Below are 27,847 nucleotides of genomic sequence, written 5' to 3'. Positions count from 1 at the left end.
GGAGGAAACCGGAGCACCCGGAGGAAACCCACACAGACACGGGAAGAACATGCAAACTCCACACAGACAGTGACCTCAAGGCTGGATTTGACCCTGGGTCCCTGTGCTGTGATGCAGCAGTGCTAACCACTGTGCCACCATGTTGCCCAAGGCAATGCTTCTGCAATTTCCCAATGTGCATTTCAGGGCAAGTGAGGTTGTGTGCTGGGAACATGGATGTGAACATTAGTCTTTGATCCAATTTAATTTTTTTGGTATAGTGCCTTTACCTCTGAGTCATCAGGTCAGAATTCAGACTTCACTCCAGGACCTGAGTTTATAATCTTAGCTGACACTCTAGGACAGCACTGAGGGAAAGCAACATTGACAGGAATTCAAAGCTTCAAAAGACATGTTTAATTAATGCACTACTTTGTCTGCTCAGATGGAAGTATAAAATATGAAGGTAGAATAGCAGTAATCTTGGCCAATGTTTCTCCCTATACTAAAGCATTCTTCTGTAGATTCACATCCTCTTTTCTAATTCTGCCATTTCCTGGTCTTTAACTCCTGAATATCCTTGATTTGTGTAATTCTACTTGTTTGGAATTAAAAGATCATAGAATTTACAGTGCAGAAGGATGCCATTTGGCCCATCGAGTCTGCACCAGCCCTCCATCCTATCCCGTAACCCAGTAACCCGACCTAACCTTTTTAGACACTAAGGACAATTTAGCATGGCCAGTCCACCTAATCTGCATATCTTTGGACTGTGGGAGGAAACTGGAGCACCCGGAGGAAACCCACGCAGACATGGGGATAACGTGCAGACTCCGCACAGACAGTGACCCAAGCCTGGAATCGAACCACTCTGCTAGTGTGCTGCCCTGCATTATCCTCCTCTCACCCACCCAGCTTAAATGATCCTCTATTATTCCAGCCAGCTTCTACACTATTTTGAAAACAGCCTTTCCTGTTTGATCTCAGAGGTTAAGTAGTGTTAAGTTTGCTTTGTCCTTAGATTGAGGACCACCTGCGGAATGCCAGGTGCAGTAGTCCTTTTAAAGAAAAAGGAAAACATATCTGACTGTTACTGACAATGTTTATTGTTTCTGCGTTGTTTCGGTGCATTCTTTTTCCCTCTACCATTCCATTTTTCCTGTAAAAATATTCCCTCTTACTTATGAAAGTAGCATAATTATTTTCACCTCAGATTGCCAGTAATTTTTTTGCTGAACTCACTTCTATCTTGAAACAATGGAAGTATACCGGAGAATATGGTTTTCCATGTCCTATCTTGTAGCCTTGAGGCAATTACATGCAAGACATTTAAGGATCTTCCATTATTTATCTCAATTGACTTTCCTTTTTGTGCACCACTATCATTAAGTGTCTTCCTGTCCCCTTGAGCTGCCCTCTTTAGTCTTTCCTCTAACTCCATCTACTTAAATATAATTAAGCATCACAGGACAAAAAGAAAGACCTGCATTTATAAAGCACTTTTCATTACCTTTTGACATTTCAACGTGATGCAGACAATAAAGTACTTTGAATTGTGGGCACTGTTATAATGTAAGAAATATTGTCCGAATGATCCATGGCTGGCTAGTCTCCCTGCTCAGAGTAAACCTTGGGCCGGATTCTTCGGACCGCCCGCCGTGTTTTCCTGGGCGGTGGGCCCTCACCAGCAGCGGGATTTTCTGTTCCCGCCATCTGTAAATGGGCTTTCCCATTGTGGCCACCACCCCACGCAGCCGGGAAACCCATGGGCGTGGGAGCATTGCTGCCGCAATGGAGAATCGCACCGGCGAAGAATCCAGCCCCTTGTTTTTATCAGACTCCAGTTCACCCATTATCCCTTGTGCTCACTGGCCTATGGTGAACCTGGTCCAGCAACACCTTGTGCTGGATTCTTCACACCTCGATGCCGAAATCACGTCCGGCGGCGGGGTGGAGAATCCATTTTCGCGCATGGATCGGGACCGGCGCCGGTTACTCCATTCTCCAGCCCCCAAAAAGTGGCGTCCTCAGAAAATACCCCCTACCTGCATCCATTGCCAGAGGCCTGCCCCGCTATTCTCCACCCCCGACAGGCCGAAGTCCTGATGACGTGGATCTAACATGGTCCCAGCTGTTCGGGATACTCACGTGGCGGCTGTGGACTTAGTCCGCGGCAACCATGGTGGGGGGACAGACCGATCGGAGGGCAGGGGGTGGCCTCAAACGGAACGGGGCTATTTTTGGGCGAGCGGTCTGGGTCGGGCGCGACCGATCAGGGGCACTATTTACATGGTCCAGCTCTGTGGTGCGAGTCCGCCATGTAGCACGGCACGGCCGCTGGGGGCCGCCGCCGTGCGCATGCACGGCCTCTGACCCGGAGGTGCGGGGGCCTGTATCTGCAGCTGGAGCTGTGTTTCACGACGGGTCCCTGCTAGTCTCCTGCAGGGCTGTGAATATGTGGCCTTTTGACGCCAGTTTTTCTGGTGTAAAAGGCCACAGTTTTCACGACGGCTTGGGGATATAGTCCCTGAAACAGAGAATCCAGCCCCTTGACTTTTGAATTCTTATCCGTGTTATCAATTCACTCCATAGCCTCACCCTCCTTCCTCTGAAGCTCCTCTAACCTGACAATGCTCTAGGTGTGGATGGTCGCCATTTTGAAATGACATCAGCATCCAATGCAAAAAGTCTTAAACTCCTGAACATGTTCGCAACATAGCCTGTACCTGCTACATCTCCTACTTCAATAAGACATACATTTGTGGCCAATGGAATCCTGGCTTTATAAATAGATCTACAGAGCACAAAAATAAGGAAGTTATGATAAACCTTTATTAAACGCTGGTTTGCCCTCAACTGGATTTGCATGGAATCGGCGAAACTCCATGGTGATGGTAAACGGTAGCCAGGACCTAATTCTGGGATTCCCAACCTCATTCTCGGCAGCCCCAATTTTCACCAATGCGAATTAATGTATCAGCTGTTGCGAGTCACAAGCCTATCGTCTGCATTCCTGAACTGGCTGACTCCTTAGCATGGATGGGCTTTTCCAAAGCCCCGTAATTTTCATGGAGTGGGACCAGCTTTTAAAGGATCCATGGTTCACAGCCTTTCAGAAGTGTCATGAACCATAGTCTGAATTAGGGTACCTTTCGAAAGGTAAGTTCAAACGGTCTTACCCATGTCAAACAATGCCCCTCCATTCACCCCCTACAGCCCCTCAAACCCTCCATGCTAAACTATGGCACTTCCATGCCCATTGACTCACTATACACTCTTTACAGAACCAATGAACCCTATTGTGACAATGTCAAGCCAGTTCAGGTTATTTAGATTCTTGTGAGACTGTTTTTGTTCAAAATAATCCCATGGAAAGCTGTTTTTGCTATTTTGCTGTCTGATCCTCCATTAACACTGGGAGTGAGTGACTGCTGACTGCTTCTGCCTATTGTTGGAGCCAAAGTATTGCATAGAATTACATAGAAATTGCAACATCGAAGCAGATCAGTTAGCTCAAGCACTTTGTGTTGGTATTTATCCTCTTTGCTGATATATTAAGCTGTTCAGGTCAGCATGTATAGAACTGGAAGACACAATTTTGCAGTCGATCTCTGCAATTAGCTGAGGCTTCAGTTCTGCAGGATTAATTCATTATTTATAGCTGACTGCACAGTTTGGGTGTTGTGTAGGCAGTTGGCTGAATGGGGGAATTACAAACTCACCCTAGCTGAAGTGTAAAAACTATCAGAGGCCACACAAGGCATAAAAAAAATCCTATAGGCTTCAGAAAGATTCATTGTGATTTGGAAATATAATCGCCATTCCTTCACTGTCGCCGGGTCAAAATCCTGGAATTCCCCCTCTAACAGCACTGTGGTTGTACCTACAGCTCAGCAACTGCATCGGTTCAAGAAGGCAGCCCACCACCTCTCAAGGGCAATTAGGGATGTGCATTAAATGCTGGCCTAGCCAACAGCACCCGCTAAACAACATTTCAGAAGGCTGGCAAGGCATAGGGAGATGAAATATAGGAGAAAATGAAATGAAAGTAAGTGCAATCTGGAGGCACATAACTAATCAGTGGACATGTGTGCCATTAATCCTCTGTCCCGTAAATGAGGAATGGAGATGCTGCTACGCATATTTTGTTTGGGGGTGGAATCAGAGACGTGTAGTAGCGAGAACATTTTTTTTACTTGTCACTGTTGTTAAATAGGAACATTAGATGAGATCTTGAGACTTGTATATTTAAACATGAATTGTTCACTGTTAGTCTTCAGCTATTTACAGTTCTGAGATATTGACTGGAATTCTCCATCCTTTCACGCTGGTGCGATTCTCTAGTCCTACTGCAATGAATGGAATCTTGGCCGAACGCCAAATACTCCGTTACTATGGAGAATCCATGGAGTTTCACGTCAGAAAAATCGGCGCCACACCTGCACTGATTCTGCTACCGGTGAGGGGCTACCACCTGCGCTGCGTGGAACACGGTGCGGGAATCGCCGGGTCCGTGATGGACACTCACAGGGCTGACAAGCTGCAGCCGCGCTTAAGCAATATACCCCCCACACATACACACTGATCGCATCCGAAAAGATGTGCTGGGACACACATGCAGCTGATGGGTCGGCTGGGGCCAGAGGGCACCCAGGGGGGTGCCCTGGGGGGGGGGGGGGGTGTCACTATTCGACCCAGGGCACCAGGTTTAGTGCCCTGGTGCACAGTTACTATTCGACCCAGGGCACCATGGGCAGCACGGTAGCATGGTGGTTAGCATAAATGCTTCACAGCTCCAGGGTCCCAGGTTTGATTCCCGGCTGGATCACTGTCTGTGCGGAGTCTGCATGTCCTCCCCGTGTGTGCGTGGGTTTCCTCCGGGTGCTCCGGTTTCCTCCCACAGTCCAAAGATGTGCGGGTTAGGTGGATTGGCCATGCTAAATTGCCCGTAGTGTCCTAAAAAGTAAGGTTAAGGGTGGGGGGGTTGTTGGGTTACGGGTATAGGGTGGATACGTGGGTTTGAGTAGGGTGATCATGGCTCGGCACAATATCGAGGGCCGAAGGGCCTGTTCTGTGCTGTACTGTTCTATGTTCTATGTTTATAGTGGGCTGTCAGTGGCATGTGCAGTCGCATGGCTACCTTGCCAGCTGCGGGAATGGTGTTGCATACCTGTCCACCTGGACCCCACAGCCCACCTCCTGGCCACCTCCCACTACTCCTCCCAGCCCTGGCAGAAGCCCCCTGGCCAGCAATACGACTGTCGGTGAAGTATGGCCGTGTTGGACACTGTCCGTACGCCCTCTCTCTCAGTAGCCAACCCCAGGTTCACGATTTCGGAGAGCACTCGTGGACCGCGCCATCGGGAACTTGGCCCATCGGAGGCAGAGAATCGCAGGTGGACCCACTAAAGATGATAATAATAATCGCTTATTGTCACAAGTAGGTTTCAATGAAGTTACTGTGAAAATCCCCTAGTCACCACATTCCGGTACCTGTTCGTGGATGCCGGTATGGGAATTGAACGTGCGCTGCTGGCATTACAAGCCAGCTGTTTAGCCCACTGTGCTATACCAGCCCCTATGCAAACAGTGTTGCAACTATGTGTGCCATGCGTCGCATTGACACCATGTTCGGGGAGGCAGAGCATCACAATTCCGCATCAAACCGGCACCTGCCGCGATTTCGACGTCAGGAGCTATTCTCTGCCTGATTTAGAGGTCGGCCAACGGAGAATCCTGCTCTCCATTCATACTGGCAGCGATGGCCAGGCGAACTCGGATCGGAGATTCCCAGTCATTTTGCAGCATGATGCTGCTTCTCCATGCAGGTAGGCTTCCGGATTTCTCTCTATGTATATTACCATGTGACTTTTTACATCATACAATGGACAATGTTGTTTCCCAGTCACATGCTAACCGGTGATCTGGAGAGCTCCATTTCAATACAATGGCCTACAGACAACAGTCGTAGAATTGACACATTGACTGATAAGTTATTTTGGTATTGTTTTGGCGGCATTGTTAATTTCCAAAAATTAATATCAGACCCTTTATATCCACCTGAACAGAAGCTTGTTTTACATCGCATTAAAAAGACAGGACCGAGGGCGGCATGTGGCGCAGTGGTTAGCACTGCTGCCTCACAGCATCGAGGACCGGTGTGGTGATATGCATACTCTGTGTATAAATGTATATAACTGTACAAATGTATAAAGCTGTTCATCAGTGCATGTAATCACAGGTACGACCTCCTGCCAGTGGGTGGCGCCAGACATGCATCATGTGACTGACATGACTCAGCAGTTGGTAGCAGGATGGATAGTAGGTCAGTCGCACTTACAGTAGCTCTCTGGGAACTTGAATAACTTTGTACATAGAAATGTTGGTTATCTACCCACGTACTTAATAATAAATAATTGTTCCGGTTGAACACATATATGTTCTGTGCACGTTTCCATGATCAGGGAAGCCCCAGAACTCAACACCGGGTTTGATCCCGGGTCACTGTCGTGCGGGGTTTGCACATTCTCCCCGTGTCTGCGTGGGTCTCACCCCCACAACCCAAAGATGTGCAGGGTAGGTATATCAGCTACGCTAAATTGCCCCGTAATTGGACAAAAAAACATTTGGCTGCTCTAAATGTATTTTAAGAAACAGTAAAAAAAGAAAATGGCAGGATCCCATGCAGTATTCCCATTACAATGCAATGTCAGGCTGAATGCACTTAAATTGCTGAGTGGGTCTTGAACTCACAACTATCTGAAGCAGCATTGAGATTGTCATCAACTGAGCCAAGATGGCACAGAGGGTGACCAACACTTGGAGAAGAGTACAAACATGGATGATGAAAACTAATGCACGAAAGTAATTCAAAGAAGCAGCGCGATTTTGCAATGGGAAGCTGGTAGGGAAAATAATCTGAAAGGGTTAGATCACATGGACCTTTGTCCAGATCAATGCTTTGAGGTGATCTCAATAAGTGTAAAGAGTAAGATACTATCCGTGGGATTCTGAGTTCCTGAGACTAATAATTGACGCCGGGGCAGGATTCGTGGACTTCCCCAACAGCAAGCTAGCGCCGCACCTGGAGCGATTCAGTGACTGTTGAGGGGCTAGCACTGGCACCACATGGAACACAATCGATTCCAATGAGAAACGGTGCCGGATTCGTGATTGACACTCAGGAGGCCAACAAGCTACAGCCGCATATACACACTTCATTCTGCATACACACCATCCAGCCAACAAGGTGGCACTAGTTGTGCTGGAGCATGCGGCTGATGGGTCAGCTGGGACCAGGGGGTACCTACGGGGGGGTGGCCTGGGGACCCCATCCAACCCGTGGCCCTAAATTTACAGTGGGCGGTCAGCGCCATGCACAGCTGCATGGCTGCCTTGCATGTTGCGCCAATGGTGTTCCATGCCCATCCACCCTGGCCCCATAGCCCACTTCCTGGTCACCCCCCGCAACTTCCCCTAGCCAGCGGCACAACTGTCAGCACACCATGGGATGAAGTTGGACACTTTCTGTACACCCTCTCTCTCCTCAGCAGCCACACCGTCTTTTTCACAATTTTTAAAGGCACAAGTGAATATCGCTGTCGGGAATTCGGCCTATTGGAGGTGAAGAATCGGGGAGGCCCTGGAGAATACCGGGTCAGGCCCGCTGATGATCTGGAACGCATTGACATCACTGTCGAGGTGACGGAGAATTGCGATTTGACGTGAAATCGGCACTCCGCTGCGATTTCAGCGTTGGGACCGATTGTCCGCCCGATCACGTATCCAGATTCCAGCGTCAGTCGACAGGGAAACCCGCCTTGCAGGTCTCATTCTCAGAAGAGGGGAAATTTAAAGGAATATCCTTATACCATTAGGTAATTAAAGTTCCAGGAGAAACCAAGAAGAGAGCTGTCCCAAATTCCTCATGCACTCATCCCACAGCAGCTGCTACAATTGGTGTCATTTTTGCTTTGAAAAACTATTTTAAGTAAATCAGTTTCGAAAGTAAATTTAGGGTTATAAATTGGTCTCAGGTCATGGCGTGAATCAGGCAGTGTCAGATTGGCCACCTGTATGCAGAATCTGGGGAGAAATTCTCTCCTACCCGGCGGGGCGGGGGGTCCCGGCGTAGTGGAGTGGCGCCAACCACTCCGGCATCGGGCCTCCCCAAAGATGCGGAGAATTACGGGCTAGGTCCGCGCCGGAATGGCTCCCGCTCCATTGACTGCCTTCGCGCCACGCCGCCCGGCGTCAGGGCTGGTCGAAAGGCCTTCGCCGGTTGGAGTGAGTCCGCGCATGCGCCGGAGCATCAGCGATCGCTGACGTCACCACCGGCGCATGCGCGATGGAGGGGGTCTCTTCTGCCTCCGCCATGGTGGAGGCCGTGGCAGCGGCGGAAGAAAAAGAGTGCCCCAACGGCACAGGCCCGCCCGCCGATCGGTGGGCTCCGATCGCGGGCCAGGCCACCCTGGGGGCATCCCCTGGGGTCTGATTGCCCCGCGCCCCCCCCCCCCCCCCCAGGACCCTGGGGACCAGCTCACGCCGCCTGCTCCCGCCGGCACAGAGGTGGTTTAAACCATATCGGCGGGAGAGGCCTGACAGCGGCGGGAATACGGCCAATCGCGGGCCGGAGAATCGCCGCGGGGGGCCCGGCAATTGGCGGGGCGCAATTCATGCTCCTGCCGATTCCCGGGTGGCGGAGAATTCCGGCCAAGGCGGGGGCGGGATTTACGCCGGCCCCGGGCGATTCCCCGACCCTGCGGGGAGTCGGAGAATTCTGCCCCTGATATTTAACTCCATTGACTGCATGGGAACTGAATATCAGGTGCTATGTATAATAGGCAAAAAGTCCAATCTCGCCCATTTTGTGCTATCGCCCAAGTCAAATTTCTACAACTTAAAGTGAAAAAGCCATCCGCGTTACAGTAAATTTGCAGTTTATAAATGTCCAAACCCAACCATGACACAATCGGAAAAACAACATGGAATACAATACTGAAGAAATACTTTACCCCATATGGAATATCTGCTGAACCAACTCTTCAGCCAATGAGTTTACCAGTCCATCAAGTCACTAACACCCACAGTGATCCAATTCAGTAATTCATTCTTCGCACTCACCCCTCAAATGTTAGTCTTACTAACACATTGTAGATCAGCAAATAGCTGTTTAAGATGCTCTGATACTCAAGCTGCCTTCAGCTCGCACAGAATATCCTTCACTGAGAATGTGTGGTTCAAATGTAGTGACTCTCCGTTGAAAAGGCGAGTTTTTAGTTCTTCGAACATCTGCCATTTCCTGAGCTTTTGGTAAACAAAAAATACCGAGAAGCATTACCCCACCTCTCCGGCAAAAGAGGATCTAACCACTTTATCTCACTTTCAGAAGGGAAGGGTGGGTCACAAAGTGTCAGTGTTGCAAATACCTCAGTCACCGAGTGTCCACCCTCTTCATCCAGCTACTAAAGAAAGCAGTTCTGATAAGAGTTCAAGCTCAGGTCGTTACTTACCAGGGGTTTGGCCCCTCCAATTAAATATAGTCCTCAGTGAATTATAAATAATGTTGCTGTGATACTGTTCAATTGTTTGAGTGCAAGACACTGTGAAGTTAAAATATCAATGCCACAATCAGGTATCTTCTGCTACTTAATTCTTCATTCTGGCCGTTGCAAAACTTATTTGTGAGTGAATGACCTTCTGGATTTGGTTGTCTCAGCTACTCCCCCCAACCTCCCGTCTGTGTGAAATTAATGAAATCGCTTATTGTCACAAGTAGGCTTCAAATGAAGTTAATGTAAAAAGCCCCTCGTCTCCATATTCCGGCGCCTGTTCGGGGAGGCTGGTACGGGAATTGAACCGTGCTGCTGGCCTGCCTTGGTCTGCTTTTAAAGCCAGTTCTTTAGCCCTGTGCTAAACCTGTATATGCTCACTTCTTTCATACCAAGCTAATGCTGAAACAGGGACGTACATTGTTTAACTCTACAAGTTTTGAGTGGGGGATGAGTGCAGAATACACTTATCGCCCAAGATTTTGAGGGTTTTAACTCCTGGGCCATCTGTATGTGGTGGGAGGCTGTCATTTTGTGCAGATGGGAGGTCTTGATTTTTATCAGTATGTAGTGTAATGTTTGTAGGCAGCACAATAGCATAGTGGTTAACACTGTAGCTTCACAGCACCAGGGCCCAAGGTTCGATTCCCTGCTGGGTCATTGTCTGTGTAGAGTCTGCACGTTCTCCCCGTGTCTGCGTGGGCTTCCTCCGGGTGCTCCGGTTTCCTCCCATAATCCAAAGACGTGCAGTTTAGGTGGAATGGGCATGCTAAATTGCCCTTAGTGTCCAAAAAATTTTAGGAGGGGTTATTGGGTTCAGGGGATAGGGTGGAAGTGAGGGCTTAAGCGGGTTGGTGCAGACCCGATGGGCCAAATGGCCTCCTTCTGCACTTAATGTTCTATGTTTATGTGCATATGGAGTTTTGCTTCCTTTGCCTCTCAGGTCTTGCAGATTTAATGGCTGATGGCTTACTTTTCACACAGTAAAATATGTTTCTGTGTATCAAGGCTCACATTTCTGTAAAATCATGCAGCCCATTCATAGGTTTCAAAACGATCATTGTTTCCCCTGCTGTGTCACGAGATGTATTTAAATAACCAACACTCATCCTTCTCCAGTCTGTCTCAATGTCCTCAGTTTAAGAAAATGGACTTTCCAGGAAGGAGCATGGGGCTGCTCCCAAAGATTACAGACTTAGCGCTTCCATACTCATTCAGAGCGCTGTGTATCAAACACTTGCTCATCATCCTCTTGAAATGTTCAATGGTGGTGCCCATAGCTTCCCTGATTAAGCAATTCCACATATTCATCATGTTTGAAAATATATTTTCACTTTATATTGTTGAACCTAGAATTTGTGCCTCCTTGTCTCAGAGCTCATGTTAATATTGAACATCTCTCCATAACTCAATTTATCTGTACTCTGTAAGATCTTAAATGCCATATCACCTCCATAGCCTTTGCTCAATGTAAACATCATTATCTGCAGTGCTTCCTTCTAACTTATATGTCTAATGCTCTTTATCAACTTAGTAGATACTCCAAGGGCATGATGCTCCCTTTGCCATGCCCCTGATACTACAGCATACAAAATGGTATTTTATAGTCAACATGGTTGCATATCGATGTACATTCTCTCACTTCCTGTAGGGTGTAGACCGCTCTTCTGTACCAGCTGAATCGCCACCACTTCCTGTTTTCCTTTCCATCCCAACTGGACATTGTGTGGACAGTTTAAGGGTGCTTTTCACAAAACCCTCTAGATTCCGCTCCTGTTACATTTCCTGTCAACTATCGACATTTCTTCTGAGGCCTCTTTATTTGCTTCCCTTTTTCAGCTTCAGAACGTTTCCTGTTACTACATTAAATAACCCATTTCTATGCACTCGATCTGTCCACCTATGCATGTGTATGTTTCCAATATTTATTATGCTTCTCATAATTGGTATCAATAAATATGGAGAACTTGTTACCATCCTTTCCCATACTTATTAAAAGGTGACATAAATATTATTGGCCCAGAATTGATCCCTGCTGGTCACCTCTTTCCACAGATGCATCCTTAACAACTATCATTTCCATCCTCTGACTCATTCAGTTAGTGAATCAGTTCAAAAGCTTTCAATGCCTTTGCACCTTATAAAATAATTTCTCGTGTTGTAATTTGTCAAAGACTTCACAGAATAGATTTTAAAATCCTCATTCTTGCTTTCGAATAACTCCATGACCTCACCCTTTCTTAACTTTGTAACCTCCTCCAGCCCTACTACTCTCCAGGATATCTGTGACCCCCTCCAACCCTGGCCTCTCAAGCATCCCTGATTTTAGTCATTTCAATAATTGCTGCCTTCAGCTGCCAAGGCTCTAAACTCTGTAATTTAAAAAAACTATGTTATTCATTTAGAGTTGCAAAGCTAATTTGTAGAGTGGACAGGGCAAGCCCTTATTCCATCTCTTTGCTCGTTCCAAAAAACAATTCAAATTCAAATTGAATCCAATTCATGGTCCCACAAAAGAGGCATGCAAGATTCAAGCTGTCACTTCCGGCAGGCCGGTGTGAGTGGTCGCACATTTGGTGGCACCCACTCGTAGCGTGTTTTGCGGATCTTTTCCCCGGTTAACGGGTGGATGTGAGGAGGATGTGAGGTGCAGGAATGCTGGTAGAAGAGATTGACCCACCGGTGCATGGAGCTGAGGACCAGAAGCGGTCGCAAAAAAGGGGAACAGATTGCAAAAGATGGAGCGGCAACTGCGACACAGCAGGGGAACACGAGGAGCAGCTCAGCTCGATGGCAGTGGAGATGGGGCTGATTCAAGATCAGCAGAGGGGGCTGCAGGAGAAAGTTGAGGACCTCGAGAACTGGTCACGCAGGCAGAACATAAGGGCCTGCCGGGGGGGGGAAGTGAGGGAGCTGACGCCAGCGCGTATGTGGGAGGATGCTGGAGAAGTTGCCGAGAAGTGGATCTAGCGCATAGGACGCTAATGAGGAAGCGTCAGGGGATGAGCCGCCGAGGACGATGATGGTGTGATTGCACCGTTTCCTGGATAAGGAGCGGATACTGAGGTGGGCCAGGCAGACCAGGCGTGGCACCTGGGAGGGCAGTGAACTTCGTGTATACCAGGACGTGGGTGCAGAGCTGGCCAAGAGGAGAGCAAGTTTCAATAAGGCCAAGGCGGCCCTCTTCAAGATGGGGGGGAAGTTCAGAATACTGTCCCCAGCACATTTGGGGATTACCTATGAGGGCCGGGAACTATATTTCGGGATGTCGGAGGAGGCAATGGAGTTTATCAGAGACAATGGACTGGCAGGAGAAGGAGGAAATTGAACTTTGGTGGAGATGCTTTGGCGTGTGTTTAATCTGTCTTTGGGGCAATTGTTTTGCTTCAGGTTTGTTTCTGTTCTTTGTTGGAAGATGGGGGATTGTTCTCTTCGATTGGGCTTGTTGTGGGGTTGTTTTTGTTGCATTAAAGGGTTGATTTGATGGGGAGGAGGGGAATCAGTGGGGGGGTGGGGGGGTCGGATATTAGGCGCCATGATGGGGGCTTCCAGGCTAGCTGGTCAGGCTAGTTCACAAAAGCGCAGTGTGGGTTGAGCAGAAGGTTGGGGGTGGGGGAATGGGGGTAAGGGTTGTTGTTTGGGAGACTTGGCGAGGGGGTGATGAACTTCTGACAGGGGTAGGGCTTCTAAAAGGTAATAGGAGGAGGATTGATGACAGTGGGCGCCCGAGGGCGGGCCTGGGGAGGTGAGGGACGCGGTCTGGAAGCTGGCCCAAGAGGGGCTATGGTTGATCGGCAGGGTAGGGGGAGGGGTGGGGGGGTAGACCAGGCTGATCACATGGAACATGCAAGGGTTGAATGGGCCGGTCAAGAGGGCCTGTGTGTTCGCACATTTAAAAAGATTAAAGGCGGATGTGCCCATGCTACAGGAGACTCACCTAAAGGTGGGGGACCAGACTAGACTGAGGAAGGGATGGGTTGGGCAAGTGTTTCCATCAGGATTGTTACCGGGGGCGTGTCCCCAGGAAAACACTGAATTATGACACTACATGGCAGAAAGTGTACTCCAAGTGACACTGTGCTGGATTCCACTGGTGGAGGAAGTGGGCAAGGAGAAATGGCTTCTATCTACAGGGGGCCACAGGGCCCTCCAGGCAAACTGTGAGAAGATAGTCAGAGCGGGTAACCACAATGGTCAAATGTCAGGAGCCTAGCCTCAAGAAGCTTAATGCAGTGTGCAAGAAGTTCAATAATCTCAAATAAATGGCCAAGGTCAGTGAATTAAACTTCTCATGCCACATCACATTAACTGCATCACTGGCTTCAGGCAATACTCACTGTACCACTCATCTGTCAACAATTGTCTGATGCATAACGTTCATGGCCTCAGTTTATCCTCACACACTTAGCATCGCTACAAGCCTCACAAACACACCTTACAGCTTGCACACATGTCCAGCTATCAGCCATGACAGCCACACCAGCCAAATAGATTGTACCGCACTCACTGGCATACTTCCTTCTCTTTTGCAGGGCAAGGGCGGTGCACAACCGGAGGTAGCAGCACCAAATTGGCAGGGGATGGGATGGCAGCATTTTCCAACACTGATGGTGGAGGCAATAGTCACTATCATCAGTGTGATCAGTGTTGACATTGAAGCCAGCGGCAGAGTTGAAACAATTGAAGATAATGGTTTTCTCATACCTAATCCTTATCACATCCTACCTCCCTCTTATTTCACACTTGACCCCAAGAATGAGCTTCCAACTACATTTTCGTGCTAAGACCGCTTAATTCCACCTCCATAACTGTTGTGCAAATTATAATAAAGACAAATTCTTCGAGGCTTCGATTTAGGAAATTTATTTTACACAAGTATTTGCGGAGAGGCCCATAGTCTGGCTAAGTAGCCATTCCACAGCACTCTGAGTTATACACTTGAAAACCATGATATTTATAGCGTGAAATAAACAACTTTGAAGAGATAAAACCTTAGAAGATACGCAAGAAGGAATATGAATGTTTTGCCCTTGGTTTAAAAACAACTCGAGTATGCATTTTGTTGTCCTTCGGAAGAACAACTTATTATCATAATAAGGCTAAGTCCAAAATAATAAGCAGTATTTTGTTTACGTTACCTGACCTACTTATTTTCGTTCAGAAGCAGTGTTAAACTATAGTTAAGCATTTCCCAGCATGCTTCTGAGTGGGCAACTTATTAATTTCCCTTCCACAATAACATTGGCTAACTTCTCTCATGCCTCAGCTCAATCTGCTGCTCACACCCTTATCCATGCATTCTTTACCCCTAGACTTGATTATTCTAACACACTCCTGGCTGCTTTCCCATATTCAGTCCTTTGTAAACTTGAAGTCATCCAAAATTCTGTTGTCGGTGGCTTAACTTGCATCAATCCTGTTCACCCATCATCCCTATGCTCGCTGGCCTACATTGCTCCCCAGCCAAGCCTTAATTTTAAAATTCCGATCCTCGATTCAGATCCTTGCATGGACTCACCACTGCCCGTCTCTGTAATCTTCTCCAGCCCCACAATCTCCTGGATACGTGCACTCATCTAACTCTGTCCATTTGAGCATCCCCAATTTTAATAGCTCTGCCATTGGTGGCTGTGGCTTCAGTTGCCTAGGGCTATAAGATCTGGAATTTCCTTCCTATAACTCTCTACCTCCCAACCTAATTTTCATTCTTTAAGATCGTCTTTAAAATCTACCTCTTTGGCCAAGAGTTTGGTCATCTGACCTCCTCTGTGACCTGATGTCATTGTTTCTTTTACAATGTTTCTATGGAGTATTTTGGCATTTGCGATTACATTAAAGGCACTTTTACATATACGTTATTATTAATAGTACTTTTGGTGCAGCCAGTTCGAGCGCATGTTCAAAGCAACTGAATGAAATAGCTAGCAGCGCTTTATGTCAACTTCAAGTACACGAAAGCTGAAAGAAAAGTGATTAAGACGAGCCACTAATGCCATATAATGGAATATCTGACTAATTCTTCACAGAATTATCTTCATATGATTTGCATCCAAGTGCAAATTTTACATTAAATTTAACTCCCATGGGAGCTGGCAAATGAGAAGTTAAGCCAGATGAACCAGTTTGTGGATTAGTGTTTCTCACATATCACCAACATACCCAACATGGAAATTATTCAGACCCTCCTGTGGACCACCCATCATCATGATGTTAAGATGGATGCTGGTGAAAATATCAATCATTCTGCATTTCACAGGTTTATAGGAGGGGTGCCAAGTTTGAGATTATACTATCTAGTTTGTACAACAATGTGGTTCCCTGTTCTAACCCTCTGGGTCATACTGTGATATAACTAGATCTTTGACAGTAAAGATTAACTCCTTACCATAAGAAATGTGGCACCTGCTTTCGGGAGAGATGTGGTACCAAACCTAAAAGCATATCTCATGTAGATCTGAACTTTGTAACAATCATAGTCAAACAAGCATAATCGGAGCCAAATCAAATGACTTTTTTCCATAACCTGTTTGCCCTGTAGCTTCAAATATGTGTGGGAGAGCTCAGGGGAATTACAGAAAATTCAATGAAAGCTCAACAACTTGGCAGGTAATTTATATATTTTTAGTTAGAGAATTATTACATTCCAGTGCACAATATTGCATATTGGTCTCACAATTGGAAATGGGATTGCAAAAGGAATAATGTCAATCAGGAAACAGGTCAGGATGTGATAGCTGAGCAAATGTTGGAAATGTCACAACAGTGCTTGGCAGCAGTTGCTAAGGAAAATGGAGCCATGGGAACTTTAAATAGATCTGCAGAAAAGAAGCCTAATGAATATCTCAATAATGGAATTCTGACTTATATATTTAATCTTCTTTCAGGGTTCACACTTGTGGGAGATGATTGAATGAAAAGTCAAACAAACTGAAAGCTATATTATTTAGATACATACCAACACTCGACCTCTGGTTGCAAACTCCATATTGTCTATTACAGTCGAAGCCTGAGTAGCAATCTAATTGACAACACAAACTGGTATTAAATATTGGGCATGATCTAACGGAAAGGTTTCTGGGTGGGATTTACCAACCAGCCCGCCAAGTGTTTTTCGGTGGGGGAGGCGGCCCAGCAGCGGGATCTGTCAGTCCCGCCGTTGTCAATGGGATTTCTCGGGAAACCTGTTTGCTGGCGTGGGACTGGAATTCCCGCTGGCATGAACAGCTGGTAAATCCTGCCCTCCAAGTGTGGTAGCGAGTGGAAATTGCTAGGCGCTTCCTGATGGCCAACCCGGTGAGACCCGCATCGGTATCTAATGCCAATTAGGGCCAATAATGATGCCTTACGGGCTTCATGTTGGAAATGGTCACCCCGCCAGCTGATTCGCCTGGACTATGCCGAGCAGCTCCCCACTAATGAGGGGGAGCTTCACTGAAACCAATCCCGCAGAGCAAACCCCAGACAGCACGCAACCATGCCACCACGCAGGCCAGCCCCCGATTCGGAGATGCCAACCTAGCCAGGCTGTTGAACGCAGTGGAGTCCAGACGGGACAACCTGTCCCCCCCCTCCCCCCCAAGGGGGTCAGAGGGTCAGCCACAGGTCAGCCAGTGCTGTCTGAGAGGCAGTTGCAGCGGGCGTCAGCTCAGGGATTGTAACCAGGAGGACTGCTACCTAGTGCCGCAAGAAGCTAAATGATTTCTACTGGGCCATTGCGGCACCTGCCCGCGGCACCGGTCCTTCCTGCCCCCCCACCCCCACACATGACCCAGCGGTTGGTACTGCACCACCCCACCCACCCCCAGAACACCCTGGCACCCACCTGTACACCTAATCCATGCCCACAGTGGAGCCTATGCCTATCTCCCGCCATGCACCCCCCCCCCCCCCCCCACATATGTATGAAGCATGTGGCTCACAACGCCCTCTGTCTGTACCTGCATGTGAAGTTGGCCCATAAAAGGCAGGAAAGGACCCAGACGGACGGCAAAGAGCCAGACATCACAGTCCTCACCCCCTACGAGGAACGGGCCCTGGAAGTCGCGGGGATGATGAGGACAGAGCAGTCACCAATGCGAGAGCTTGGCCTGCGCCAGGGAGGTGAAGGTCCATTGCCCCTCTATGCAGAGAGCCTATCACACATGAGTTGTTCATGCCAGACATAATGATCCTTCCCTCTCACTGAACGCAGGTCCATTCTGCTGCAGTATCTCCATCAAATGGTGCCGACCCATCCGGGGTGCTCCTCTCCCTCACCTTCTAAGAGAACACCTCAGAGGAGAGCTCCGAGGATGCCACCATTAAAGTATCAGAGTTTTCACCACCTCCCTCCACCAGCACAGAGGCACACACCTCGGTGGACGAAAGTAGTGGGCAAGCCTTCAGAGCGCCATCTGGTGAGCACAGCAAAATTGACGGTGCACATCAGGTGGAGGTAGGAACGTCCAGGGGAGACAGCAGTCGGAGGTGTGCTGGATCCCAGGACCCAGCTGGGTCCAGTCAGATGCCAAGGCTCTGGACCAGTCTATCTCAGAGCTGGTACAGACACTAAGGTGCGACTGTGAGATGAACAGGGGGATGTCAGCGACACTCCAGCAGGTCCATAGAAGATTGGAGGAGTTAGCACCAGCAATGCATGGCACAGAGGCAAATACTGCTACGGAGGCAACCGCAGTGGAAAGCCCGGAGCATGGCGTCAGCATCATGAGTGGTGGTGTCCAAGGCGTTGCTCAGTCAGTGATAACCATGGCAGAGCACCTAACCAGCATGTCCAAGTCACTGGGGACATGTCCCTGACACAGGTGGACCTTTCCCGTGGAATGGCCGCAGGTTCCCTCCTTGATCCACACACCCACCCTCTGGTCGAGGGGTTGTCCTCAGTGCTGAGGCCCAGCTCCTGGGTGTTTGATCACCTCCATTGTTCAGAAAGTGTCCAGGCTTCGCAGTCTGATTGGAATGCTAGGCAATAACACTCGCCTGCGACACGGCTCATCTACCCACAGGAATCCACTTGGAAAGTGCTCATGTAACTAGCAGTCTCTTCCCTATTAGCGATAGCCTGCAGCTAGAGGCCGCCACAGTCAGAGGGAGTTAATGTGACCATATTACCATGGACAGGCTCTGTCTGGGGGTGTTCGATGGGACAGACAAGCAGCAGCTGAAGTAGCCCCTGGCATTGCTATACACTATCCAGGGAGGGTGGCATGTTGGATCCGCGGGTGCTGAGCCCCTCATCCCCTTAGCCTGGGGGCAACCCCCCTCCAAATGCAAGCGACCCCCTCCAAACGGGCCCATCCCCCTCTTGCCCGAGCTGATCGCCCAGTTTCAAAGATGGCTACTCACCTCTTCAGATCCCCACAGCAACCATTGCACTAGCGTCACGTTTTTAAATAGGTGTGCTAAAGGATGCCCGTATAACCGCTCACTGAGGAGCAGGTAAGATCAGGGGTGGTTGTTAAATCGGGGGTCCATCCCATTAACGATATGGAGATTAGCCTTAATTGGTGATTATTTCTTTCCATGTCTAGGCGGGATCTGGATATTGCCAACGGGACAGGGCCAGTTTGATCAAAAATCGATCAGCGCCAGGTGTGGATCCTGATTCAGGCCTAACCAGCTCGATCAATATCCGCGCCAGGCACAACGCATCTGTTAGGTCGCACCATTGATTGTTGCTTAACCATATTTAGGTTCTTTGCTCGAGTGATTACAGAACGATGATTATGGGTGCGTCTTCTGCATCTGTTGATATTGCAGAATATTAAATGTTTAAGAGATAAAAAACAAAATGACAACCTAAAAGATTTACGAACAGCGAGTTTTAGTTTCGAGAGCTTTCTACCTATTCATCACTTTGAGGAGATACTTGAAGCTGTTTTGATGGTATTGAGATTCGCCAGCTGGCAGTACATATTGCCCAGAACAAAGTAGAACATTGATGTACCATCAATTCGACTCAAGACATATTTAGGATCCGAACTGTGGCTTTAATCAGCTAGTTGTTAGCCCGGTGGTCGACTACAGAGAATGACCGACCGCCGGGAACTCTGGGTACTTATACCCCACCTCGGAGGCGGAGCCTACTTGCCTCTCGACCAATTGGAGAGCAGTCACATGACTAGTCCCAACCAATCGGACGAGAGGCACGTGACCAGCCAGAGCCAATGGGAAGCCAGTGCTCTGTACCAATGGCAGTGCTCATATCCATACCACCACTTTCACCCCTCGTGGAGAAAGAAGGGGGGGCGGGTCCGAGGACTGGTGGTATGAGCAGCGAAAATCGATAGGGGTGAGCTGCCCACTGGCTCGTGGCAAAACAATACTACTACTACTAATAACAACAGAATAACACAAAAATGTCCCAAAAAAAGTGGCAAAACAATACTACTACTAATAACAACAGAATAACACGAAATATCCAAAAAAGTCCCATGACCGCATTAGATGGAGACGATCAGCCTGTCGGGTGCCCGTGGTGTTCTGGAGGACCTTCGCAGTGGAGCCGCTGATGTCGGGCCGATGGTCATCCTTGCCTCCGGGAGCGTTGGTCATAGATGTGTCTCCGTACCCCGGGCTGGTGGTGGAGACGCTGTAATCGGGGGAGAGGGGGCATGTGCGCTGTTTCGTGGGGGCGCGGGGGGTGCGGGGGGAATTGGGGTTGGGGGGGAGGTGTTGGTGTAGGGGGAGAAGGCCGCACGCCGGCGGGTGCCAGGTCCCGGAGCGAGACCGTATCCTGTCGACCGTCGGGATACTCCACGTACGCATACTGCGGGTTGGCGTGGAGTAACTGGACTCGCTCAACCAACGGGTCAGACTTGTGCACCCGCACATGCTTCCGGAGCAAGATGGGCCCGGGGGTGGCCAGCCAGGTCGGGAGAGGGGATCCTGAGGACGACTTCCTGGGGAAAACCAGAAGACGTTCATGAGGTGTTTGATTAGTGGTAGCACAGAGGCAAGACCGGATTGAATGGAGGGCGTCAGGAATGACTTCTTGCCAACGGGGAATAGGGACATCTCTGGACCGTAGGGCCAGCAGGATGGTCTTCCAGATGGTGCCATTCTCCCGCTCGACCTGACCGTTACCCCGGGGGTTATAACTGGTCGTCCTGCTAGAGGCTATGCCCCTGCTGAGCAGGAACTGACGCAGTTCGTCACTCATAAAAGAGGACCCACGGTCGCTGTGGATGTACCCGGGGTAACTAAACAGGGAGAAGATCGATAGGAGGGCCTTTATGACGGTTGTTGTGGTCATGTCGGGACAGGGAATGGCGAAAGGGAATCGAGAGTACTCGTCGATAACACTCAAGAAGTAAGTGTTACGGTTGTTGGAGCGGAGGGGACCCTTGAAGTCTATACTGAGATGTTCAAAGGGGCGGGATGCCTTGATCAGATGCGCTCGTTCGGGGCGGTAAAAGTGCGGTTTGCACTCGGTGCAGACGTGGAAGTCCCTAGTGACAGTCCTGAATTCCTCGACGGAGTAGGGCAGGTTGCGGGTCTTAATAAAATGGTAAAAACGGGTGACCCCTGGATGGCAGAGGTCTGTGTGGAGGGAGTGGAGGCGGTCAATCTGCGCGCTGGCGCAGGTACCGCGGGATAGGGCATTGGAAGGCTCGTTGAGCTTCCCAGGACTATACAAGATATCGTACTTGTATGTGGACAACTCGATCCACCACCGCAAGATCTTGTCATTCTTGATCTTGCCCCTCTGTGCATTGTCGAACATGAAAGCTACTGACCGTTGGTCTGTGAGGAGGGTAAACCTCCTGCCGGCCAGCTAGTGCCTCCAGTATCGCACAGCTTCGACTACGGCCTGTGCCTCCTTTTCCACCGAGGAATGGCGGATTTCGGAAGCGTGGAGGGTTCGTGAGAAAAAGGCCACGGGTCTGCCCGCTTGGTTCAGGGTGGCCGACAGAGCTACGTCAGACGCCTCACTCTTGACCTGGAATGGGAGGGACTCGTCGATAGCATGCATCGTGGCCTTTGCGATATCCGGTTTGATGCGGCTAAAGGCCTGGCGGGCCTCCATCGACAGGGGAAAGGAGGTGGACTGGATGAGGGGGCGGGCTTGGTCGGCGTAGTTGAGGACCCACTGGGCGTAGTATGAGAAGACGCCCAGGCAGCGTTTCAGGGATTTGAGGGAGTTGGGGAGAGGGAGTTCCATCAGGGGGGTGCATGCTTTCGGGATCGGGACCTGTCACTCCGTTACGCACTACGTAGCCAAGGATGGCTAGACGGTCGGTGCTAAACACGCACGTATCCTTAGTATAAGTTAAATTAAGGAGTTTTGCGGTTCGGAGGAATTTTTGGAGGTTGATGTCATGGTCCTGCTGGTCGTGGCCGCAGATGGTGACGATATCGAGATACGGGAAGGTAGCCCGTAAACCGTGCTTGTCGACCATTCGGTCCATCTCCCGTTGGAAGACCGAGACTCCATTTGTGACACCGAATGGAACCCTGAGGAAGTGGTAGAGGCGCCCATCTGCCTCAAACGCGGTGTACTTGCGGTCACTCGCGCGGATGGGGAGCTGGTGGTAGGCGGACGTAAGGTCCACCGTGGAGAAGACTTTGTACTTCGCGATCCTGTTAACCAGGTCGGAAATACAGGGGAGAGGATACGCGTCCAGCTGCGTAAACCTGTTGATGGTCTGACTGTAATCGATGACCATCCGGTTTTTCTCCCCAGTCCGAACTACCAGCACTTGGGCTCGCCAGGGACTGTTGCTGGCCTCGATAAGTCCTTCCTTAAGGAGCCTCTGGACCTCGGACCCGATGAAGGTCCGGTCCTGGGCACTGTAGCGTCTGCTCCGAGTGGCGACAGGTTTACAATCTGGGGTGAGATTAGCAAACAAGGAAGGGGGGTCCACTTTGAGAGACGCGAGGCTGCAAACAGTAAGAGGGGGAATAGGGCCGCCGAATTGAAAGGTCAAGCTCTGCAGGTTGCACTGGAAGTCCAGGCCCAAGCATGCCGGAGCGCCTAGGCGGGGGAGAATGAGGAGTTTGAAATTTTTGAAAACCCTCCCCTGGACTGTGAGGTCCGCTTTGCAGCACCCGGTGATTTGGACGGAATGCGAACCTGAGGCCATTTAATTTTAGGTTTAACTGGGTGGATGGGCAGCGCGCAGCGTCTTACCGTGTCGGGGTGAACGAAACTTTCCGTGTTCCCGGAGTCCAGCGGGCACCTTGTTTTGTGTCCGTTGAGCTGCACCGTCGTTGTAGACTTGGCAAGCGAGCGTGGTTGCGACTGGTCGAGCTTGATGGAAGCCAGTCGTGGTGAGAGTTCTAGATCCTCTTCAGTGGCCGAGTAGTCGCTTGCAGGGCCTTCCGAGTTGATCCAAAATGGAGGCGCCCAGGACCCGCACGTGGAGTCGGGGTCCCAAGATGGCGGCGCCCATGGCCGGCACATGGCGTCCGGGGCCCAAGATGGCAGCGCCCGTGGGAGCCTCGTGGCGGCTGGGGGCAGTGTCAGCGGTGTCCGCGAGCCGGTCGGGGCTGCTGGGGGCGCAGGTCGGGAGGACCGTGGGGCCATTGCGGGAGCCGGGCCGGAGAGGTTAGTGCGTGGCGTGGGGCCCTGGGGGGGGGGGGGGGGGGGGGGGGGGGGTCGATCCGTGGTTGCTGCGCGGGACAGCAGCGACCGACTTGGTCTGGCAGACCACTGCGTAGTGGCCCTTCTTCCCGCAGCTCTTACACAGGGCGGAGCGAGCCGGGCAGCGCGGGCGGGGGTGCTTTGAGAGGCCACAGAAATAGCAACGGGGCCTCGCTAGTTTATCGGAGCGACCCGCAGCGCAGGCTTGGGGGGATGGGTCGGGGTCCACTGAGGATAGGGGTGGCGCGTACCATTAAGTCCAGGGGGTTGCTGCGCGGCCGGGGGCGTATGCACGGGCGTTCAGGTCAGCAACCTCCAGGGAGGTTGCAAGAGTCCGTGCCTCAGCTAGGCTAAGGGTGTTCTTTTCTAACAATCGTTGGCGGATAGAAGGAGACTGCATGCCAGCAACGTAAGCGTCTCTAATTAGAAGTTCCATGTTCTCCGTCGCCGAAACTTGGAGACATGCGCACGTTCTCCCTAGAGCTGCGAGGGCCTGGTAAAACTCGTCGAGGGACTCACCAGGGAACTGTTGTCTGGTCGTCAGGAGATGCCGTCCGTAAACTTCGTTGACCGGCCGGAGAAAGTGTCCTTTGAGAATCTCCATGGCCGCATCAAAATCGCCTTCGTCTTCGATCATTGCATCGACCGATATGCCCACGCATGAGTGGAGGATGTGGAGTTTCTGCTCCTTGGTGGGCTTGCCGGCTGCAGTCGTAAGGTAGCTAATAAAACACGCCTGCCAGTGTTTAAAAATTGCAGACGCATTTGCAGCATGCGGGCTGGTGTGGAGGCAGTCAGGCTTGATGCGAAGCTCCATTCCAAAATTCTAGCTGATTAAATTGATGTACCATCAATTTGACTCAAGACACATTTAGGATCCGCACTGTAGCTTTAATCAGCTAGTTGTTAGCCCGGTGGTCGACTACAGAGAATGACCGACCGCCGGGAACTCTGGGTACTTATACCCCGCCTCGGAGGCGGGGCCTACTTGCCTCTCGACCAATTGGAGAGCAGTCACATGACTAGTCCCAACCAATCGGACGAGAGGCACATGACCAGCCAGAGCCAATGGGAAGCCAGTGCTCTGCACCAATGGCAGTGCTCATATCCATACCACCACAAACATTTACTGAAAAGCAAGTTTAGAAATGTTCATCAAAGAGAATTGATCTCCATAACATCAAGTGCATGAAATACAAAGATGCTATGCCGCTTGATTCATCTCACTGTGATATGTATCCAGAAACTAAAACGAGTTTGTAATTAGCGTACACTTAAATAATGAGTGATTTTTTAAAATAAGTTTTTTTTAGTAAATAAGGCATAACAATTACAATGGCAATTAACAGTTAGGGCCCCCCCTACAGGCCTCTACAACTTCAGGTCCCCCCCTGCAGGCCCCACATCACCTTCAGGACCCCCCCCCGCTTCAAGTCCCGCCCCTTGGCAGTACCAACCCGGCACTTCCCCTGGCAAACCTGCCAAGTTGATACTGCCAGTTTGGCACAACCAGCAGCCATGTCCCTGACTACCTGGGTAGCCCCCAAAGGCCTGCGAGACCCCTCCGGCGTGGTCTTCACATTTATCCAGAGAATTTAACATTGGCTGTGAGAACCCTTTCACTTTAATGTGAGTGGTACCAGCTGCTTCCATGGTGGAGAAATTACTCCAGTGCAAGCATACTGTTCCAGCATTAGAGTTTTAAAAAGATTTGGTCTAAAAAAAAGTGCACGCGCTCTTTCTCGGAAACACTTCAGAATAAGAAAAACCCGCGATGAAAAAGATCACTCAGGCAGGGCACCTGCTCTTTCTGGGAAGCACTTCATAACAAAGAAAAAATCTCTATGAAAATGGACTGTGAAGAGCGATACAAACAAACAAAGCTCTTTCCTCCTTTGAAATAGCTTAGACCTACCAATCAAGAGGCTTGTAAAAGGTAATGGATTGTGAAATTGAATATAAACAATACATTCGAGGCTTTTAGGCTTCTCAGCAACCCCAGAGGTTTGGAAAAGTTAAAGCGGAATGAAATTGGATGCAAAGAAGCACTTCAAAGGTTTCCAACACGTCAGAGGGAAAACTTTTACCTGACAGATCATTGATATTGACATGCTGGGAGAGACTCAAACATTTCCCACACATCAGAAAGAAGGCAACTACCAATAACAGCTCTTTGAAATTGGCATGCTGAAAGAAAGTTTAAAGATTTTCAAAGCTACACTCCCATCCTGAGAAAGACCCCCATCCTGAGCACCCAGTCCAACCTGAGCCTCCCTGACCCCCACTTCCACTGAAGGGCTCCTCTTGGCAGCCTAGAGGTTGGTTTAGAGAGGGTACTCACTCCCTTGCTCCTCCTCGATGTCCAAGGCGCCAAGGTCCCCACTTTTAGGGGCCAGAAGTGATTCCATATGACCATAAGACATGGGAGTGGAAGTAAGGCCATTCGGCCCATCGAGTCCACTCCACCATTCAATCATGGTTGATTCATGCCCAGGTGACCTCCCATTGGGGGGAAAGGGGGGGGGGGGGGGGGGGTGGGGAGAAATTAGCAGGAGACTGTTACATTCAATATTAATCGGGATGATGATATTGAACTGAATGCAAATGAGTTGTGATCAGGTTCTTGCTCTTTCCGGGCGAGATCCTGATGATGGCAGCTGGAGCGGGCCGGAAGAATGGGAAATTGATTTGCGCCTGGCACAAATACTGCTTTGGGATTTTCCTGCAATTTTCCCCAGCTAGCAGGATTTGTGCCGGGCGCAACACATCGCATGGAATAAAAAGATGGGGTACGTGAGCTAATGACAGTCAGACAAAGTAAGAAAGGTAAGACTTCACTTCACTGATTTAACCAACCTGAAATACAAAAGAAACAATGTTTTAATTATTGCTATCTCTATTGGAATTTGAGGCAGTGAGAGGAAATGTGTGGACAATCGGGTCAGTTTTGGCTGTTGGAAAGGGAAGCTTATGCTTTGCAGGTGCAATAATTGAATTTTGAAGCATGCGTTTAGTCACGAGACAGGGTCTGCAATCTAATCCCTCCCAATCCCACAAACACAATCTTAGCACTTACCCTTTCAGGCGCTCGACTTTCTAAATGAAACTTCGAAGGAGCATGTGACGGAGACTGGGAGTTAAAATTGCTTCAGGATCTAAGCTGCATTATCGGGCCTCAATTTGCATAGATCAATTAGGTAGCCACAGAAGTAGTAATACTATCCTCAGAACGCTGCTGAAAGGCCTTCAGATGACTCAAGTAACTTAAAATAAATATTTGACAGAGTATCATGGTGAGGAGCTGCTGCTTTCACTACAATCTGATAAACAAACTGACTTCAGACCCATCTGGTGTACCAACTGTGCCTGATCTAAATTGCATAATATTAGTCTTATGGTGTCAGCTGAGTGTTTCTTCATTGGAAAGACACATGCTAATGTGTCATGGTTTGCTTAGCCAGAGCACCCAACTTCCTTTGCATATTGCAGAGATGGAGTGGGTGGGGAGAATGTTGAAAAATCTGCACTTTTAAAAAATTTGTTCACGGGATGTGGGCGGTCACTGGCAAGGCTAGGATGTAGTGCCCATCCCTAATTGTCCTCGAAAAGGTGATGGTAAGCTGCCTTCTTTGAACCACTGCAGGTCATGTGGTGTAGATGCACCGACAGTGCTGTTAGGAAGGGAATTCCAGGATTTTGACCCAGTGACAGTGAAGAAACGGCGATGTAGTTCCCAAATCAAGATGAATGGCGAGTGGATTGGAGGGTGACTTGTAGGTGGTGCCATTTGCATGCATCTCCCACCTTTGTCCTTCTAAGTGGTAGAGGTCAGGGGTTTGGAAGGAGCCTTGGTGTGTTGCGACAGGGCATCTTGTACATACAGCTGCCACTGTGCATCGGTGGTGGAGGGAGTAAATGTTGAACGTGGTTGATGAAGGTGCCAATCAAGAGGGCTGCTTCATCCTGGATGATGTTGGAGTTGCACTCATCCAGGCAAGTGGAAAGTATTCCATCACACTCTTGTGCTTTGTAGATGGTGGACAGGCTTTGATGAGTCAGGAGGTGAGTTACTCTCCTCAAAATTCCAATCCTTTGACCTGCTCTTGCAGCCAACATTTTTGAAAAATATGTATTTCATTCGAGTCTTTTCATTATTACAAAAAGGCAACAAACTTTCAAAGTTGGAACAGTACAGTATAAATGCTTCTGCATACACAAATACGGAAAAAGATCGGAGAATGCCACGCAATTAGTTCAGCTTAATCTTGGTGTGTCTGATTGTACAATAAACAGGTACATTGAATGGATAAGCTTGAGGATAGGGGGTGAAGAGGATAAGGCCATGTAAACATGGTAATATGGTGCACACCACCATCTACAGTGAATTTGTAATGGTGCTATGCTATGTAATTTATAAAAAACCATGTCGGACCAAATCAGACTAAGCCGAGCCTATAAATTTGAGATAGGAGCCCCATACATTTCGGAATACATCCGATTCAGGATGCAAGTTAGAATAAAGAACAATACAGTACAGGAACAGGCCCTTCGGCCCTCCAAGTCTATACCGGTCCTGATATCATCCTTTTACAAAACCCTCAGCACTTCCTTGTGCCGAATCCCTCTATACCCATCCAATCTATGTGTTTGGCAAGATGCCTTTTGAACGCCATTAATGTATTTGCTTCCACAACTTCCCCTGGCAAAGTGTTCCAGGCACTCACCACCCTCTGTG

The 27,847-nt window shown here is 49.3% G+C and overlaps 1 protein-coding gene across 7 annotated transcripts in view; it reads right to left on the bottom strand.

Annotated features, from left to right (window-relative positions):
• The window catches only part of nhsl2 (NHS-like 2), a 436,567-nt gene that overhangs the window by 67,985 nt on the left and 340,735 nt on the right, over positions 1-27,847 (bottom strand). The window contains exon 1 of one of the 7 annotated variants that reach the window (XM_038774978.1): positions 26,189-26,208. The exons of 4 other annotated variants lie outside the window; for them this stretch is intronic. Coding sequence is in view for 1 of the 3 variants with exons in the window: in XM_038774974.1 (XP_038630902.1) it covers positions 2,809-2,866 (58 nt within the window). In the remaining 2 variants the exon portion in view is untranslated. Of the gene's footprint in view, positions 1-2,808; positions 3,024-9,102; positions 9,292-26,188; positions 26,209-27,847 lie in introns of those variants that run through there. 2 more of the 7 variants (XM_038774977.1, XM_038774974.1) reach the window with 2 other exon arrangements.

The sequence above is a fragment of the Scyliorhinus canicula genome, chromosome 17 (assembly GCF_902713615.1).
Source record: "Scyliorhinus canicula chromosome 17, sScyCan1.1, whole genome shotgun sequence".
NCBI lineage: Eukaryota > Metazoa > Chordata > Chondrichthyes > Carcharhiniformes > Scyliorhinidae > Scyliorhinus > Scyliorhinus canicula.
The sequence above is the reverse complement of the archived record's forward strand: the minus strand, read 5'-3'. Positions and strand labels throughout refer to the sequence as shown.